The sequence below is a fragment of the Hippopotamus amphibius genome, chromosome 13 (genome assembly GCF_030028045.1).
Source record: "Hippopotamus amphibius kiboko isolate mHipAmp2 chromosome 13, mHipAmp2.hap2, whole genome shotgun sequence".
Lineage (NCBI taxonomy): Eukaryota > Metazoa > Chordata > Mammalia > Artiodactyla > Hippopotamidae > Hippopotamus > Hippopotamus amphibius.
Window position 1 is genome coordinate 21,296,899 of NC_080198.1, and position 17,133 is coordinate 21,314,031.

The 17,133-nt window shown below is 39.4% G+C and overlaps 1 protein-coding gene across 1 annotated transcript in view; it reads right to left on the reverse strand.

Moving 5' to 3' along the window:
* Positions 1-17,133, reverse strand: part of TAFA1 (TAFA chemokine like family member 1) — a 486,060-nt gene that overhangs the window by 111,188 nt on the left and 357,739 nt on the right. The window contains exon 3 of the mRNA XM_057705999.1: positions 9,465-9,605. Coding sequence (XP_057561982.1) covers positions 9,465-9,605 — 141 coding nt within the window. The remainder of the gene's footprint in view (positions 1-9,464; positions 9,606-17,133) is intronic.

A 17,133-nucleotide genomic window follows, 5' to 3' on the forward strand; every position in this document is an offset into this window, starting at 1 on the left:
TATGTTGAATTATCACATATAGCGCTTTCTCAGCTGGCAGCTGGAGAGATGGGTCCATAGGTGGTGACACATCTCTCTGGCAGTAGTGGCAGATAGCCTTTGCTCCAGTGGACCACATTTTTCCTACTCACGTGGTCCTTCCCTTCTCCCCCACCTGGGCTCACAGCATCCATATTAGTTTGGGGGCAAAAAAAATCCTAATCCTTCAATTTTCTACTTGAGTTTCTGAACGACTTTTGAACTTAAACACTAAATATTATTTGGGCCTCTATTCTCTGGTCAGTGCATAATTTATATCTTGCTGTTTGGGCTGGGAGTAGGTCCTCAAAAATTCAAGGAGCTTGAGAATATGGAAGAATACATTATTAATTTTTCAAAATATTATTCATCTGCATTAATTTCTACATGGGCCTCAGAAGGGGACATAACTTTTACCACTTCCTTAGATGAAGTTATCAGAATCTTCCACATAGAAATGGACCAATATCCTCAGCAGCTTCCAGGGCTGCTGCAGAAGGACAGGGCTATAGATTTTCCTAGAAGTGTAAAATAATTCACCAGCCTTGCTCGTTATTCATATGGACAGCACATTAATAACACAGGACCCTGAAATCTTGTCTTATCTAGGTTGGAGCCCAGCTAGAGGGACGAGGAGCTGACTCCTTAGATTTAGAGCACCATTTTTCTTCCCCTTTCTGAAAAAAAAAAAAAAAAAGAAGTGATTAAAGGTGCTCTCATATCAGACAAGAACAGGTCTTTGAAAACACCTGAGCTCCTTGTAGATAAATGGAAACCAATGACTTTGGAGCTATGTTAGGGAAATTTTCTTGTTGATGAATTTGGAATTCATTGTAACCAAGTACACTTCAACTAGATAACTGACGAGGATTTGGGATGAGCTGTGCCATATTTACACACACACACACACATACACACAGCACACACACCATGACAAAAGTTTGTGCAGAGAGTTGTGTATTTCTTAAGTGGCTACATAGATGGGCTTTACCATGAGACTTACTATATTTAGGTCCAAGTATATGCACTAAATATACTTTCATATTTAGTTTTCCCCCTGGAGAGGACACCAAAATCCTCAGAAGATTTCTTAGATGGTATCTAGATTCATGAACCCAATCCTGTTGTGGAAATGCAGTGAATTATATGTCTAAGAACTGTAGCTAAAGTTACTGTAAGGAGTTATAATGCATGTGATTTGTACTATTTTTCCCAGACATCCAGTCTCATTACAAAATTTCCTATTTATCTTCCTCCCTTTCGGTGAACCAAATAAAGAAAAGTGGCTGAGTTTGTAAGCCCTTTATCACTGAGTATGATTTATATGTAATTTTCCTCTCCTCCCTCCTTAACACTGGGTATTACTGAACTTTTCATCTTTGCATATATTTGACTGATGACACATTACATTTCAGGGTTTAATTTACATTTCTTCACTTGAGTGATGTTGAGCATTTTTTCCGTGTTTACCAGCCATTTTTTTTTACTGAAAGAGTGAAGTATTTAAGATATTTTCTTATGCTAAAAAAATAGGTTAAGACCATATTTTTTATAATGTGACACCATTTTGATTTATTGAGTTTCATCTGTGTGTATCCATAGGCCTGCATGTGCATAGACATTATCTGTAAGAATGCACAGAAATCTGGTAATGATGGTTCCCTCTGGCAATTAAGATGTGAAAGGATTAGTGGGGAAGGGGAGGAGAAGGAGGATTACTCTTATTTTGATCCTTTGCTGTTTTTGGATACATGTATTTCTATTTACACCAGGTTATTAGTTTTATGTTAAAGAGCAAATTTTTTTTCCAACAAAATATTTGCTTATTAGCTTGAGAATAGTAGGAAAATGACTCCATGAGCCAGGAACCAAACATTTCCACTGTCTTCAGGGATCAGGTAAGTGATATTAATGTGCCAAAGCCAGGTGTGTAATAGGGAGTGGTGAGGTCTGCAGGAAACTGGAGTGCCCCATATAAGAGCAAGCAAAGTCAATTTTTCCATGTCTCTGCCAACCTAAGGAATAGGTCTAATGGTAGCTTCTGCCAGTGGGCTGTCAGTTGGAACTTACTGCCTTAAACTTAAGGAAAAAAAAAAAAAAATGGGACACCCGCTCTGAGAGGTATGGGAATATCCGAAGACTGAATTCCTGCTCTCTTTATCCTGACAAGGAACAAACAGAGACAGCCCTTTTATTAGACAGTCTAGAAAGCTTTGTCAGTTCTTATACACACTTCCTCTCATTACTCTTACTAATGTAGACTTGGATCCCTTACATACCTGGGCAGGAATAGGTGCCAAGTAGGGAAGCAAAAGAAAATTTACATATAATTCGGAAATTATGCCTGAAAATGCCACAATTTTACTAATGATGCTATAAAAGACCTTCTTCTAACAAGAACAATAGAATCTCCTTTCAGCAATGCCTCGTGATGAAGCCAGTTGAGCTCAGCCTTCTATTAAATAAGCCAGAGTTTGCCTTGAAAGAACAAGGCAAGTTTTAAACAGAGATGGTAATGAAGAGACTGCAGACAGATACTGTGGCATGTGGCCCTAATCCACCACAGCAATTCATTATTTTGGTCTTTTATTACATGTGGACGACAAGTAACAAATGGCAGAACCAAAACAGGTCATCTTCCCTGTCCCCTAAAATGCCTAATATGTGTGAATAAAAATAAGAGTTTAAACTTTTTCATACTATATTTCTCTGGAAGGTCTCTAGATGACTTCCAAACTGCAGTTGAGCCTGACATGTCACTGAAATATTATAAATCACATTACTACCAGGACCTGCTGTGCAGTGTTTGGTCAGCCAAACACTTAGGAAAAACACTGAGCTTTGGGCAAAGGAATTATCAATTGGTTTTGGAAGACCTAAAAATCTTTCCTGGAAACAAAAACAAAAACATAGTCCATATGGTCTAATACCAGCATGGCCTGAGGTCCATTTCATGGAACACTGGGTCTGTAGGATCTGAATAAGTGTTACATAGGAGAAGGTTCTATGATAAAAAACATTCAGGAAATACTAATGTTCTATAAGTTTCTTTTCTGCAGAACTTCTCAGAGCCTTGAATATGCTATCATGTTTTAGAAGGCTAAGAAGGGGCTATTATATGCAATATTTCTCGTACATATTACATGCTATTCTACAGAAAACTGTTGCCGAATTTTGAATTTTCCTCAATTCTCAGCACTTTTTTCTCTATCATGACTCTTTCTAGGGAATACAATGTATGCGGTCAAGACAATTTTATTGCATATTTTCCAAAGGAGCAATCTTCAGAAGCAATTTTTGTAGAGATTCTGGTACTGGAATCTCAAATAATACAACTCAAAAAAAAAATTAAAGTCTCAATCCATCAAATACACTTTTGGTAAAACTAGTTACACACTTGTGAGACCGAATACAAACAAGCTGTTTGGAAAAATGAATGAAGTCATTTTATAGACAGATGTCTTAACATTCCTTCTATTCATCCACTGTCTTCTCCCTCTGTTTTATCCCTCTCTCTGGTTTCTCTTTCCCATGCTCCTCTTTTACATCCCTCCATCTCACTGACTGTGGGTATCCTTCCCTGTAATTCTGTGTGTTTTCCTGTGTTTGAGTCTTGTATGTCTTTTCTTTTGTCTCTTTTGCTGTAGTCTTGGAAACAAAGTCATGATAAGTCAGGAACCAAATATCCTGATATATTGTGGGGGGGTTTCTTCACGGAAATAGCCAGGAGTATGATGCCTTTTTCATTATATTAACTGTACGTTGATGGTTAAAAACAAAATAACCTGGGGTTTCCATATCTGTTAAAGTTAGAAAGTTTTGTGATGTGAGCTGGTCTCATCTTGCTGCTGTCTCTGGCTGTAATCCAGTCCAAGAAGACAAGAATATGAGGTAAAATTTGCTAGCAATCAGAGTCACTGAAGTAGTCATAAGTTTCACTGAATGAAAAGGGAAGGCCTATCAATTTATCGTGGAGATTTTTATTAATTAGATTGATGCTAAAAATCCACAGTGAATTAAGACTTCCTCTACTAAGCAGTAGTTGTAATGATTTTTTTCACACATTTGTCTAAGTTAGAAATATATATAAAGTACATGAGAATAAAATCTTAAGTAGAGAAAACTGCATGAAAATTTCCCTGTCAAATAGTCGTTTTATCCCCCCATGCCTTAAACAATGATACGTCAATCATTCTACAAAACTGAAACCATTATTTACAAAAATGCTTCTATTGCTCAATGACAACAACCTTAGGAAGGGTAATCAATCAATCAATCAATCAGTCAATCAATCATCTCCAAGACACAGAAAGGTATTTCCCAAAGTACTGATGTTTCTGTAAGTATCCACATGGTTGGACTTCCTCTCTCTTCTCAACCAGATATCCTGGCATCTTGCAAGAAAGCCTTTGGAACATAACATGTGTTTGTGTTAGATCCTGGTTTGCCCGTGCTTGATAAATGGGTGCCTTGGAGTCAGAAAGCCCAGGTGGATCTTCTGGCTTTTTGATCAATCTTATAGCCAATCTCTGGGCCTCAGTTTCCTGTCGAGTAAAATGGAAATAATAGAAGGCTACACCTTATGGGGTTGGGGTTAGAATTAAATGCATATACAAACTTGAAGTGCTTGGAAAAGTGGTACATAGTAAGCCTTCAAAAAAATGTTAGCTGTTATTTTTATTGTTATCATTATTGTTAATATATGTATTAAGATTTTTTGTATGTGGACCATTTTTAAAGTCTTTATTGAATTTCTGTTTATGTTTTATGTTTTGGAATTTGTTTTGGAATTTGGCCACGAGGCATGTGGGATCTGTTTTATGTTTTGGAATTTGGCCATGAGGCATGTGGGATCTTAGCTGTTTTATGTTTCTGTTTTATGTTTTGGAATTTGGCCACGAGGCATGTGGGATCTTAGCTCCCCGACCAGGAATCAAACCCGCACCCCCTGTATTGGAAGGTGAAGTCTTAACCACCGAACTGCCAGGGAAGTCCCCAATTATTTTTAAAACTTTGAGACTGATATTCTTTTTATGCCATATAGATCAATTAGAATAATAAAATATAACTTCAAAAGCCCCCAAGAAATTCACTTTTGTTTGTTTCACATCATCTGCTTAGAAAAATTCTTTGCCTGAATAAATAATTGTGTTTGAGCCATCAACTTCTTGTCTATGAGTATTTTATTTTATATTTAGTCCCTGGAAAGTAAATTTAAATTTAGTTTCCTGATTACATAAAGACTGTAAGTTATGTTTTTAGTTGGTCTTAACCAAAGATATTGAGTAAGGTGTCCCCCCATCTATTCGGAGTTATGGAAATAATAAGTTATTAATTCTAGTGTAACAACCTACATTCCCTCAGAATAGTGCTAGGCACATATCCAACGGTATAATGCTTTCTAAAATATCTGCAAATGACTCTGCCAAAATTTAAGTTGTTGAGTGTGTATTTTTGGTATTTTCAGTTATCAGGTGACAGAGTATCACTTTTACACTGAAAGCCCACTCCTTAAAAATCTCTCCAAATATCATGTATTATAATTTTGAATAAGTTGCTAAGATGATACTGTAATATTTATGTCCCATTTAAAACAATCTGGTCTCAGATTGTGAATCTTAAAACAATCCAATATAAGCTTTTTAAAAAATCAAGTTGTGCCTCTGTTTCTGGAAACACTATAAAAAGGCAACTGACCTGCAATTTCAGAGAGAAGCAAGTAACAGCGATTGGAGCACTCCCCATGAGAATGCACTGTGTAGGACAGAATATATTTAGGACAAATGTATACGGATTGTCAACTGCTGTCATGGAGAGAAACTGGTTTCCATCCATTCTTAGGATGAGAAAGGGAAATGCCTTATACATTATAAAAGTGCCAAAGTGGAGGGGATAGATAGATGGTGGTGTGTCCACCCCCAAAATCCTATGTAGTTATTAACAATAATGTTTTGTAAGAGTATGTATTAAGTTGGAAAATGTTCATCACATATTAAAGGAAACAAGCTGTCAATCTAATAGTACTATCACATTTTGGTTCAATAAAATACCTACTTTGTGAGTTTCTCTTTAGTGATGGGTTAAACCTCGAAGAACATATACTTATTTTCTTATGAAGTGATGATTATCTCTCAGCAAAAATATTAGGGGTGATTTTAATGTGTGGATGTACTTCTGTATTTTTCAAAATTCCTATAATGAACATACATTCCTGGAGAAGACTTAACATCATTAGTGATATCCAGGGTAGATAGATAGAAGCAGTTCCAAGAAAACATGGTGGCTATAATGCCACTGTATTGAATTAATATGAAACAAAACTTCATAAAATAATGTCTGTTTCTAAGCATTACCCACAATTATTAGTAAGATAGAAAACTGATACCATCATTTAGTGAGCACTTGAGGAGAACCAGACATTATGCGAAGCACATTATACACATGATTTCCTTTGTTCTCACTGCAACCTCATGAAGCAGAAACAATTATTCTTCCCATTTTACAGATGAGGAAACAGGTTCAGAAGCAAATGTGACTTGCCCAAGGTCATTCAATTAGTAACTGGTACAGCTGGGATTCCACTCATGTCTGTCTAATTTAACAGTTCATGGTCTTAATAACTACACTGGAATTGTTAATTTATATACCCACTTCATATTTAATTCGCACATAGACATCTACATGTAGACATCTAGGCTATAAAAAGAGTTTTGATCAAAGCAACACATTGACTTCTCCCACACATGCCAATGGATTCCAAGATTTTGGAGGAGTAGAAGGATATGGAAACTATAAGCAATCAGCATAAAACTATAGAATACTCTATACTTTATTGACTTTTGCTCAGAAGACAGACATTAATAGCTCTCCTGCCTAAAACTACCACACTAAAGGGCTCAGAGTTTCCAAAGTCAAACAAACTTGTTCTGAGATACAAAATGTTACCACTATGTGACTTAACTTCTCATGGAAACTGACAGCCAAATGCCATCCCCCCTCTGCCAGCACAGACAACACATTGCCCTTTGTGTCTTCCATCCAAATCCTGCAGGCAGTTCTATTTCTAGATCATTAGTGATAAAAATGAACTGGAAACAAAATGGAGATTTACAGTTAACAGATTCAATGCTTTCTCTGGCAGAGACTAGGAGAAATCATCATGGTTTTATCATGTTTATTGGCTTCTAGGGCCAAGAGTTTCCTTCTGTAAGAGGACGCAGTGGCTTTTCTAGTCTAGCTGCCTGCTTTCCCTGCGATGGAGGTGCCTTACTGTGCTGACTGTGATCTAGAATAAGTAAATAATCATAGTACAAGTTTCTCAACCTCAGCTCCACTGACACTGGGGGTGGGATAATACTCTGTTGTTGGCCCTGTCCTGTGCATTGTAGGATGTTTAGCAGCTTCCCTGGCTTCTACGCACCAGGTACCAGTAGCACTCCTCTGCTGTAACAAATGTCTACACCAAAATTGTCTCCAGACATCACCAAATGACCCCTGAGAACTGGCCTGATTGAGAACTACTGATCACAGTGTATTCCTAAACCTGGACTTTTCACATCTTTTTAAAAACAGCTTGACCTTCCCATGGTACAGAACGCCCTATGAGCTTGTCCCTCTGGCTGTGGCTGATTGGGCAAAGATCGACATATGACTCAAGCTGGGTCAATCACATTTAGTCTTTTTGGAGAAGGCATTTAAGTGAGTCAGGTATACTTGGGCTATACCATGATGCTGAGTGAGATCAGAGTTAGTACCACAGAAATAAAAGCTTCAACCAAACCGTAAGTTGCAGGAGAGCAAAAGCTAAAATCCTTGAGGAGGGAACCAGTCTACAAAGAGAAGAATGACGGAAAGACAGATCAAAAACAAAGAAAACAATATGGCAGCTGTCTAACTAGTTTATGAATCCCATGAGGTTTGGCTAAATCTCCTGTAAACGGATTCCCCAGGATTCCTCTACTTTCTTATAAAAATAACTTCCCTCTTTCTTGGTCTAGCTTGTATGCATTTCCTTTCTAAACACCTGATGATTCATAATGAAAATACATAACATGAGCCCATCTAGAAGGTGTCCTTCCCCATCTGTATCTAGAGGTAGGATCATGGACCCTAAGTCAAGAGATTTAAGTTCTAATTCCTGCTGTGTGACCTGAGCAAGTGAGTCACTTCTCTGAGTCCTGATTTTCTTACTGAAGAATTTTAAGATCAACTCAGACCTGGCTCTAAAATTATGAAAGATAAAGATGGGGAGAGATATTTGTGATCCCTTTGAACCTTGGACTCTCTGTTTGACAGGCATATAAAATTGTTTAAAGATGGTGGTCAAGAGTTGGTATTAGAGTCACTTTCATCTCAAGAGTTAGTACAGCTACAACTTATTAATCATGGGACCAATGGAATATTAATTAACACCTCTAAGCCTCAGTTTCCTTCGTGTTTATAATGTATCTGTCCCAGTGGTCCCTGTCTCCAGGTTTTCAAGTCCTTGTCGTCCACTCCCATGGGAAACAGATAGGGTTGACTTATATAACCAATAGGATATTGTAGAAAGAATGAAGGACAAATTCTGAGGCTCTATCATAAAAGAAAAAGTCATTGTTGCTTCTACATTGTTTTCTTGGGTCACTCACTCTGGGGGAAGCCAGCTGCCCTGCTGTGAGGACACCCAGCTCCTTTGGAGTGGTCCACGTGGCAGGGAACTGAGGTCACCTGCCAATAGCTATGTGAACAAGCCATCCTTTTGATAAAACCATCCTCCAGGATCAGTTAAGCCTTCAGATCTTGACTGTAACCACAGAAGGGACCCTAAGCCAGAACCATCCAGCTAAGCTAAATTCCTGACCCATGGAAATTGTGAGACAATGTTTGCTGTTTAAAGCTGCTAACTTTTGGGGAGGATGTAAACTGTTACACAGCAATAGATAACAAAGATGGGCTTGTTTACGATGAGCAAATAAAATAATGCATGAGAAATATTTAGGACAGCGCTTGACACAGTGAACTCTTAGGGCACTTCTATCTGTTCATGAATGTATGTGAAGCCCTAGAGCAGTGCCTGGCATATAGTAAATGCTCACTTAATATGTGCTGAATGAATGTCAGATATATCTTTACTACCGTTATCATCATCGTTATACATAACCTCAACCCCAAATCAGTTCCCAAGTGAGCTAGACCCTCACACTTATTGACTTGAAAAAATGTCTTTACCTTATCTTCTCTAAAAAAATGTTCAAATACAGCTATTAGAAAAATGCCAAAACCAGAGGAACAAGAATTGAAACTCTATGTGGACAGCTAGCATTTGTCTAACTTTCCAGCACTCTGGAGGCACCTTCTTAAATATCCTGAACCATATTTAGATGAAACAAAACATATACAAGTACATTATGCATGGTGATGACGCAGATGAACCACTAGAGAGAGGGGTGAAACCAGCTACTTACCATCGACACAGGAAGGTCGGTTTCTTGTCGTTCCAGCCACTTTCCCAGGCAGACAGGAACACTTGACTGTTTGCGACCGCTCCTCAATGCGGTTCTTATTACAACACCTGTGTGCGGCGATCACTTCACATGTCCCTCCTTCTGGCCAGAGAGAAAGAATTAGGACACTGATTAGAAATAATTCAGTGGTCATTCAGATGTGTGTGGGTATGTGTGAAGGGGTTGGGAAAGTGAGATAGATAAAAGGAAGAGTTTCCATGAAGTACAGTTACTGTGGGATTCTCTCCCATAATATGTGTGTATATATATACATGTATATAAGATTATACACAAGGAATGTGTCATCTTGGAGAAGACAGGCATCACAGCACTACACTTTAAATGCAATAATAAGCACCAATGAATAGCCTTCAAAAGGCAACACTTCCAAGCTGTATGTACGGAGAGGCAGTGGAACAGTGAGTGCCTGGAGCTAACACACAAAAAAGATGCTACCAGATTCAAATGCATTATATTTGGGGAGCTCACCCGTGTTAACTTTGCATTTAGAATTCTCTGTGCTCCTAATGACAAGCAATTGACACTCTAGTGATACAGAACCTGCAGTGGCAGTAAAAGTGCCCAGAAATGAGCTTTCCTTCCCAGCACTTGCTCCTCTCAAGGGGATTGAATAGAAAATCTAGTTGGGGAGTCATTTCCCCAATCCAGATCTCACCCAAAAGTGATAGAAAGGATCCCTGGAGAAAATCAGTATGTGCTTTAAACAGAATCTCAAATTATAGATTGAGGCATATGGCTTCACTTATTTGTAACAGGCCAGCCATGCATTCATCAGCATTTAGTGGGAACCTAACGTATGCCATTCTCTGTTAGGTTCTTAACAGGCGCTCTGCTGGGTCTTTCTAAAGGCTGGAGAGATTCAGGTGGATCTTTCCAGCTTGCAGGACACCAGCTAAGCCAGTTTTCCAGGGACACGAAAGATACTCCAAGTGATCAGAAACCAGGAATTAACTTTCCTGACACCAAGTTTTGCATTCAGGAGGGATGTTTTTTATTTGACAAAAATGGTACCATAACATTTAGGATCCCTGGCATTTAGGATTCAGCTGGTAGTACTTCCTCAAGTTTTTGCTAAGCAACTACTGTCGACAAGTTACTATGTTATAAATGATAAGGGATGTGTATCCAGCCTGTATATGGTGGGCACTTAGGAAACATTGAAAAAAAAAAAAAAGGAGAGGAGGAAAAGAAGATAGGAGGGAGGGAAGAATTTAAACACAACTCCATCCCATCCTGAGAACATACAGCGTGACGCAGTGGTACTCAGTGCAGGGGTAGGGGATGGAATGATTTTGCTGTTCCCCCTCCCTGCCAATGATATGTGGGAAAGTCTGAAGACATTTTTAATTGTCATTCCTGGTAGAGGATGGGAGCTACTGGCATCTAGTGGGATGCCTCTAAACATCCCACAATGCACAGGACAGCCTACACAACAAAGAATTATCTGGCCCTAAATATCAATAGTACCAAGAAATGCTGTTTAATATGAAGGAAACACCCATAAGAACCTCTGACTTAAGGCAGACTCATTGTGCCTCCCTCAACAGAAGGAAAGAGTTTGGGCTTTCAAACCAGCCTGTTTTAATCTGAATCTCAGCTCTGTCACTACCTTAGTCCTTCACTTTCCTTATCCATAAAATAGAAATAAATATAACCCTGCTTCATAGGGTTATACGAGTATAAACCAAAATAACACTCATGTAGGGGTTAACTTTGAGCCTGACATATAGTTAGAGTCCATATATGCTACCTATGATGATAGGAACACATTGATGTTATATTTCTTTGGGGATGCCACCCTCCTTTCTGCCTCAGAAACTTTGCAAATAGGCTTTCTCCCAGAATTCTTTCTCCAACATCCCATCCTCCAATCCACCAACCCACAACTCAAACACATCTACCCATTTAGCTCTCCTTTGTACTAACTGCAAAGGTCAGTTCCTTAGAGAATATTCTCTCACTTCCACCACTGTTCATTCTCTTAGCACCCTACACATTTCCTTTCACAATTGTAACCATGTGTCCATGACCCCAGGCAACCTGTAAGCTTGTTCAGGGTCCAGGTTCTTACTTGTCTCCTCACAGCCCTATTATCTATAACCACTATAGGTGCTCCTTAACTGTTGGTTGAATGAACGGAAGAATAAGTAAATTAATGAAAATTAACACCATAATGTAGTATCAAGTTCTTTGGACCCAGATGGAAGCGGAGACTCATTCGTTTTGTTTGTTTGTTTGTTTGTTGGCACACGGGCTTAGTTGCTCTGCGGCATATGGGATCTTCCTAGAGCTGGGATCGAACCCGTGACCTCTGCATTGGCAGGCGGATTCTTAACCCCTGCGCCACCTAGGAAGCCCGACTCATTTGTTTTTGAAGAATTAGGAAGACTTCTTAAGTTATGAGTTGAAAGGTAGAGATTCAGCAGGCAACGATGAAGGAGAAGCATTTCACTAATGTGAGAGGCTGGGACATCATCTGAAAACAAACTTTTAATCACAGGACAGCTTTAGATTTACAGAAAATTTGTGAAGGTAGTACTGGGAGTTTCCAAACATGCCACACCCTACTACACATTTCCTACTTTTAGTCCCTTAATATTAACATCATATATTAGCATGTTTCATTTGTTACAATTAATACATTATTTTTAACTAAGTTCTAGGCTTTATTCAGATTTCCTTAACTTTTGCTTAATGTCCTTTTCTGTGCCAGGACATATCAAGGAATCCACCTTAATTTTAGTTGTCTTATCTCCTTAGGTTCCTCTTGGCTCTGACAGTTTCTTAGACATTCCTTCCTTTTTGATGACCTTGACAGTTTTGATCCCTCAAATGGAATTTTATAAAATATCCCTCAACCGGGATTTATCCAATGGTTTTCTCATAATTAGATTGTTATGTGCTTTTGGAGGAAGACGATGGAGGTAAAGTACCATTCTCATCATGTCACATCAAGAATACATACTATCAACATGACTTACTGCTACTGATGTTGACCTTGATCACATGGCTGAGGCAGTACTTGTCAGATTTCTCCTCCATAAAGTTACTCTCATCCCCCATTCTCCATACTGTCCTCTTTGGAAGGAAGTCACTGTGTACAGCCTGCCCTTAGAGAAAGGAGAGTAATGCTCTGTGTCTCCATCTCTGTGAGGTTGCAGTATCCATTAAAATTACTGGGAATTCTTCCGTAAGGTAGATTGGTCTGTTCTCGCCCACTTATTTAGTCAATCATTTGCATCATTATGGGTTCATGGCTCATTGTTATTTATTTATACTTTGAGTTATAATCCAATGCTATGTCATTTATTTTGTTGCTCAAAATGATCCAGCTTTGGCCATTATGAGCTCTTCCAGTTTATTTCTTTGTCTTTTTTAAGCACTTCCGTACTTTCTGGCCCTACTTGATGCTCCTGGCTCATCTTATATATGTCCTGCCCCAGTCTCAGAATCAGCCACTTCTCTAAGGAGAGTCAGGGCATTTTAAAGAACACATTGGAATAGACAGAATTGAAGACTTGACATAGGATTGAACAGGAGAGGGCTTCCCTCTCCAAGGAGAGGCCTCGGGTGTGATTCTACATTACAATGAGGCATAATGTGATTGAAGGACTGGTGTGATCTGGATATTGCTCTCAAGTGATGACCATGTCCACTGTATTCAGGAGGGGTCATAGAGGGCAAAGCAGAAGAAACAAAAGGCCACTGCAAAATTCTGAGCAGGAAGTAAGCAGGCTTGAACTTGGTTGACAAGAAGAGTATCTCCCTCTCACCACCTGCCCATCACTGGAATGACAGTTAATGGAACGGCAGGGCTAACCACACAGTTCATTCTTTAACATTCAGGTCGACCTGCAATCAGGTCACTTTAGCTTATAATTGTCAGCTACAAGTGCCCCCAGTCAACTCAGTAATAGCTGGTTTTATACTTCATGAAAATACCACCAATTTTAAAGTTACCACTTGGCTTTAATACAAGACTGCAGCAACATTTATGATTGAAAATGGCACAAGGCATATGAAAGCTCCCAGGATATAACTTGAATCTCATTTGATTTACAGTCAAGCCAGCAGACAGGGTGACAGACATGCCAGATCATCTGAGTTACTGACTGAGTTAAATAATACGGACAACAATGTGGCCACTGGAGGCCCAGACCCAGATTCTCACTGCACTGTTGTAGATGACCAAGAACAGTCCCCTGTCAGCTCAGCGCTCACTGCCCTTTAGTGAGCTCCGATTTGGGTGCTTGTACTTGGCACTTTACCTACATTAATTGTGAACCTCCCAGAAATTGTATAAGGCATTGTCCCTATTCTACAGATGAAAGGGAGGTTGAATAATCTGCCCAGAATCACCCATGTGTGACTCAGGTCTGGTGGACTCCAAACTCACTTTTTTTGCCTCTTTTCACAAGTAGGCATTCTTTGTTGATGAAGAACTTCCAAAAGGAAGTCTGACGCTTTGCTTAGAATGGCTATCAAGGTTAAGTATCCAACCTGCCCCTCCCCTAACCGTGTCTTTGACCTCATTTGTTTCCACCCTCTCTCCTTCCCTCTGCTCCAGGGACAACGGTCTCCTTGCAGGCTATTGGCTGAACATGGCAGGATCGTCCCTTCTGAAGGTTGCTCTGAACCAGGGAGGTGTTGCTGTAAAGAAAAGACAGTCTCGACAAGCTGACCTATGCACCACCTAGGACACTCTTCCAGCAGATCTCTGCCTTACTCTCGCCTCTTGCACCTCTTTCCCCAAATGTCACTGTATCAGGGGCACATTTGACTACCCTATTGAAATCATAACCCCCTTAGCCCACACGCATGATCTCACTTTCCTCTGTACCATCCCCTACCCCACACCCTGCCGCCAACGTCCCTGTAACTTTCAAATACAGCATATAATTTATTTATTTATTATACTGATTGTGTGTTCCCCACTGGAATGTAATTTCCTTAAGGACAGGCATTCCTATTGTTCTCTATTAAACTTTGTCTGGCGTATTATTAGAATTTCAAAAGTACTTTTAATACATATTTCATTTAAACGGCAAAATTGTTCAAAGATAGAAACAGGGCTATTGTTATCTGTAGTTTTTAGTGAGGATGCAGACTTAAAGCAGCCAAATGACACAGCCATAAAACTAATGGTGATAATAATAGTATTACAGTAGTTAACCATTTATTGACTACTTACTATGTAACTGACATCATGGTAGATACCGTATAGACCTGCAACTTATTATATGCTCACAAAAGCCCAATGATGTTATGATTGCTTTCATTTTACAGAGCAGGCAACTGAAATCAAGAGCAGCTTAAACACTTGCTCACATTTTACTTAGCATCTGGTCCCAGCAGCATCCGGACCAGAATTCAGATCCTCTGACCCCATATATGTGTTCTTTCCCCAGTCCCACCCTGGCACACATGCTGCCATTTCTCTGAAAAGGGACTGGGAATTGACGAATGCTCCATTTTCATTAAAATCTTGTAAATAAAGTCAATGACCCCAGACCACATCTTCCTCAGGCTCACGGATGATGGATTTGCACACTGGAAGCCAGAGGCGTTGCTCTAAATAACAAGCTCATCTGGTCTTGACAAGTTGAACTATGGCTTCAATTATACCTACTGCTCAGGAACACCAATGTGGAGCCCAGAACCAGGTCTCAGAGGACCACAGGACCCTGCCATTTAGAAAGCCTGATTGGCCCTGTCATACCCAAATCCTCTGATTCCCAAGGTTTACGCTTGTGACTGACCTACCCATAGTCAATCAGAGAAATTTAATCTTTCAGTCTGTTCTAACTGTGAAAGCCTGGTCCACTGACTTGTAATGACAAAAAATATTACATCTTTGATAGGAAAAGTCTCTCATCTGCAATCCTTTGATCAGAAGTTTTCAAGCTATGCCTAGTGGGGCTTCACAGATTATCTGAGGGGGCTCAGTTATATCACTGGAGAAAAGGAGAAAGCAACTCTAAATATTTTTAATATTCAGTATAGTACTTCAATGTTTTATTTAAAAGTTTATTTTAACATTCAGTATAATCCTTCAAAGGGATTCCTCTGCTAAGGAAAAAGTGAAAACCACTGTACTTGGCTGATGATCAGCTCTAAAGTTGATATCAAATGACAAGTATCTGTTGGATGGATGGATGGATGGATGACTGAACAAGATGAAAAATAAATTACAAATCTGTCATGGATTATTGCACAATCATTTAACATGGAACTTACTGTTTCTTGAGAAGCTTAGATGTCTTTGGTACAGTAGTAAATAGTAAGCAGGTAAAATCTACTCGCCCTTTCCAATTTCTATGTGTTTTCTTATTTCTTAGCTATATGAGAAGCCCACATTTACTTTGATCCACCCAAGACATAGTGAGAGGCTGATCAAATTCTGTGAAAAGAAATAAAATTCTGGACTTCTATAATAACCGCAGAGAGAAAACTTTTCAAGACCCTCTGGCACTGACTGTAGTCTTACTTACCTATTGACCTCATTATCTGGCTGCTTCAAAAAGAAGACTGGAAATCAAAATATTCCCAGCTTTGGCCCCCATGAAAGGGAAGAGTTAGGTTTGTCATAACCCTTCTTGGGAACTAGAAAATTGTTCTTTTAAATCTATTTTATCTGCATTTTAAGAATTACCTCGTGAACTGTCCTTTCAAACCTAACTGCCAAGGTTACTGCAAAACCATAAGGATCATAGTTGTCATGTAAATGCCTTTCAGGCTTTGGCACCAATGCCAGTCCATTCTAAATTTTATCTCAATCCCAGTCAAAATGATTTCAAGATGATCTATAGCCTCTCAAAGCAAAGTCATTTAAGGGCTCGGAAAATTGAGCTTCCTTTCTTGCTTACGGATTACCTGGAAACGTGCTTCTTTTCTGGATTTCACTCAGCGTCTGTAGATCCAGCAAAGAAGACAGGTGAAGCAACCCGTTAGTGAATGGCAGAGAATGTGTCACAAGCACAAGCCAGTGTGGAATCTGTCTGTACTATTCAGACTTCCCAGGTTGTTGTTTGTATCATCACTTTACTTTGTCTACAGAAAACGCACCTAAGATAAGATATAAGAAATTAGCCTCTTACCCTCAATCTAGCCTTATAAGGGGTCCCATTGTTCTTCCAGATTAGAAGGTAAATACAGTAATTATATGAGTAAGGCGAGCCAATCTGGAAAAGTTAGATGTGTTAGATGGACATCAGTTTCCCAGTTCTCCCTCCAACACACACATTTTTAAAACAGTGGCCTTGCTTCCCACTCCCCTTGCCCATGTTCGCCAGGTGGCGATGGGAGAGTCCCCTGCAGGGAAGCTCCCCCGGGGCAGCTCTCCACTTCCCCTGTCTGCTCTTTTCTTTTGGATTTGTCAGCGCTCTGAGTACATTATCAAAACCTATTTTTAACAAGAAGAGAAAGTTCTAATACCCCCCCCCCCCAAAAAAAAGACAGCATTTCAAGATTATTTCTGGCAGCAGAAACACTCTCTGAGCTGGAGAACTTAAAAAAAAATGCCAAGCCCAATATGCTCCCAGCAATGATCCCTCCTTCCCAATTCAATGCATCACTGTCTTACCCTGTACTAGTGAGGAAACACAAAGAA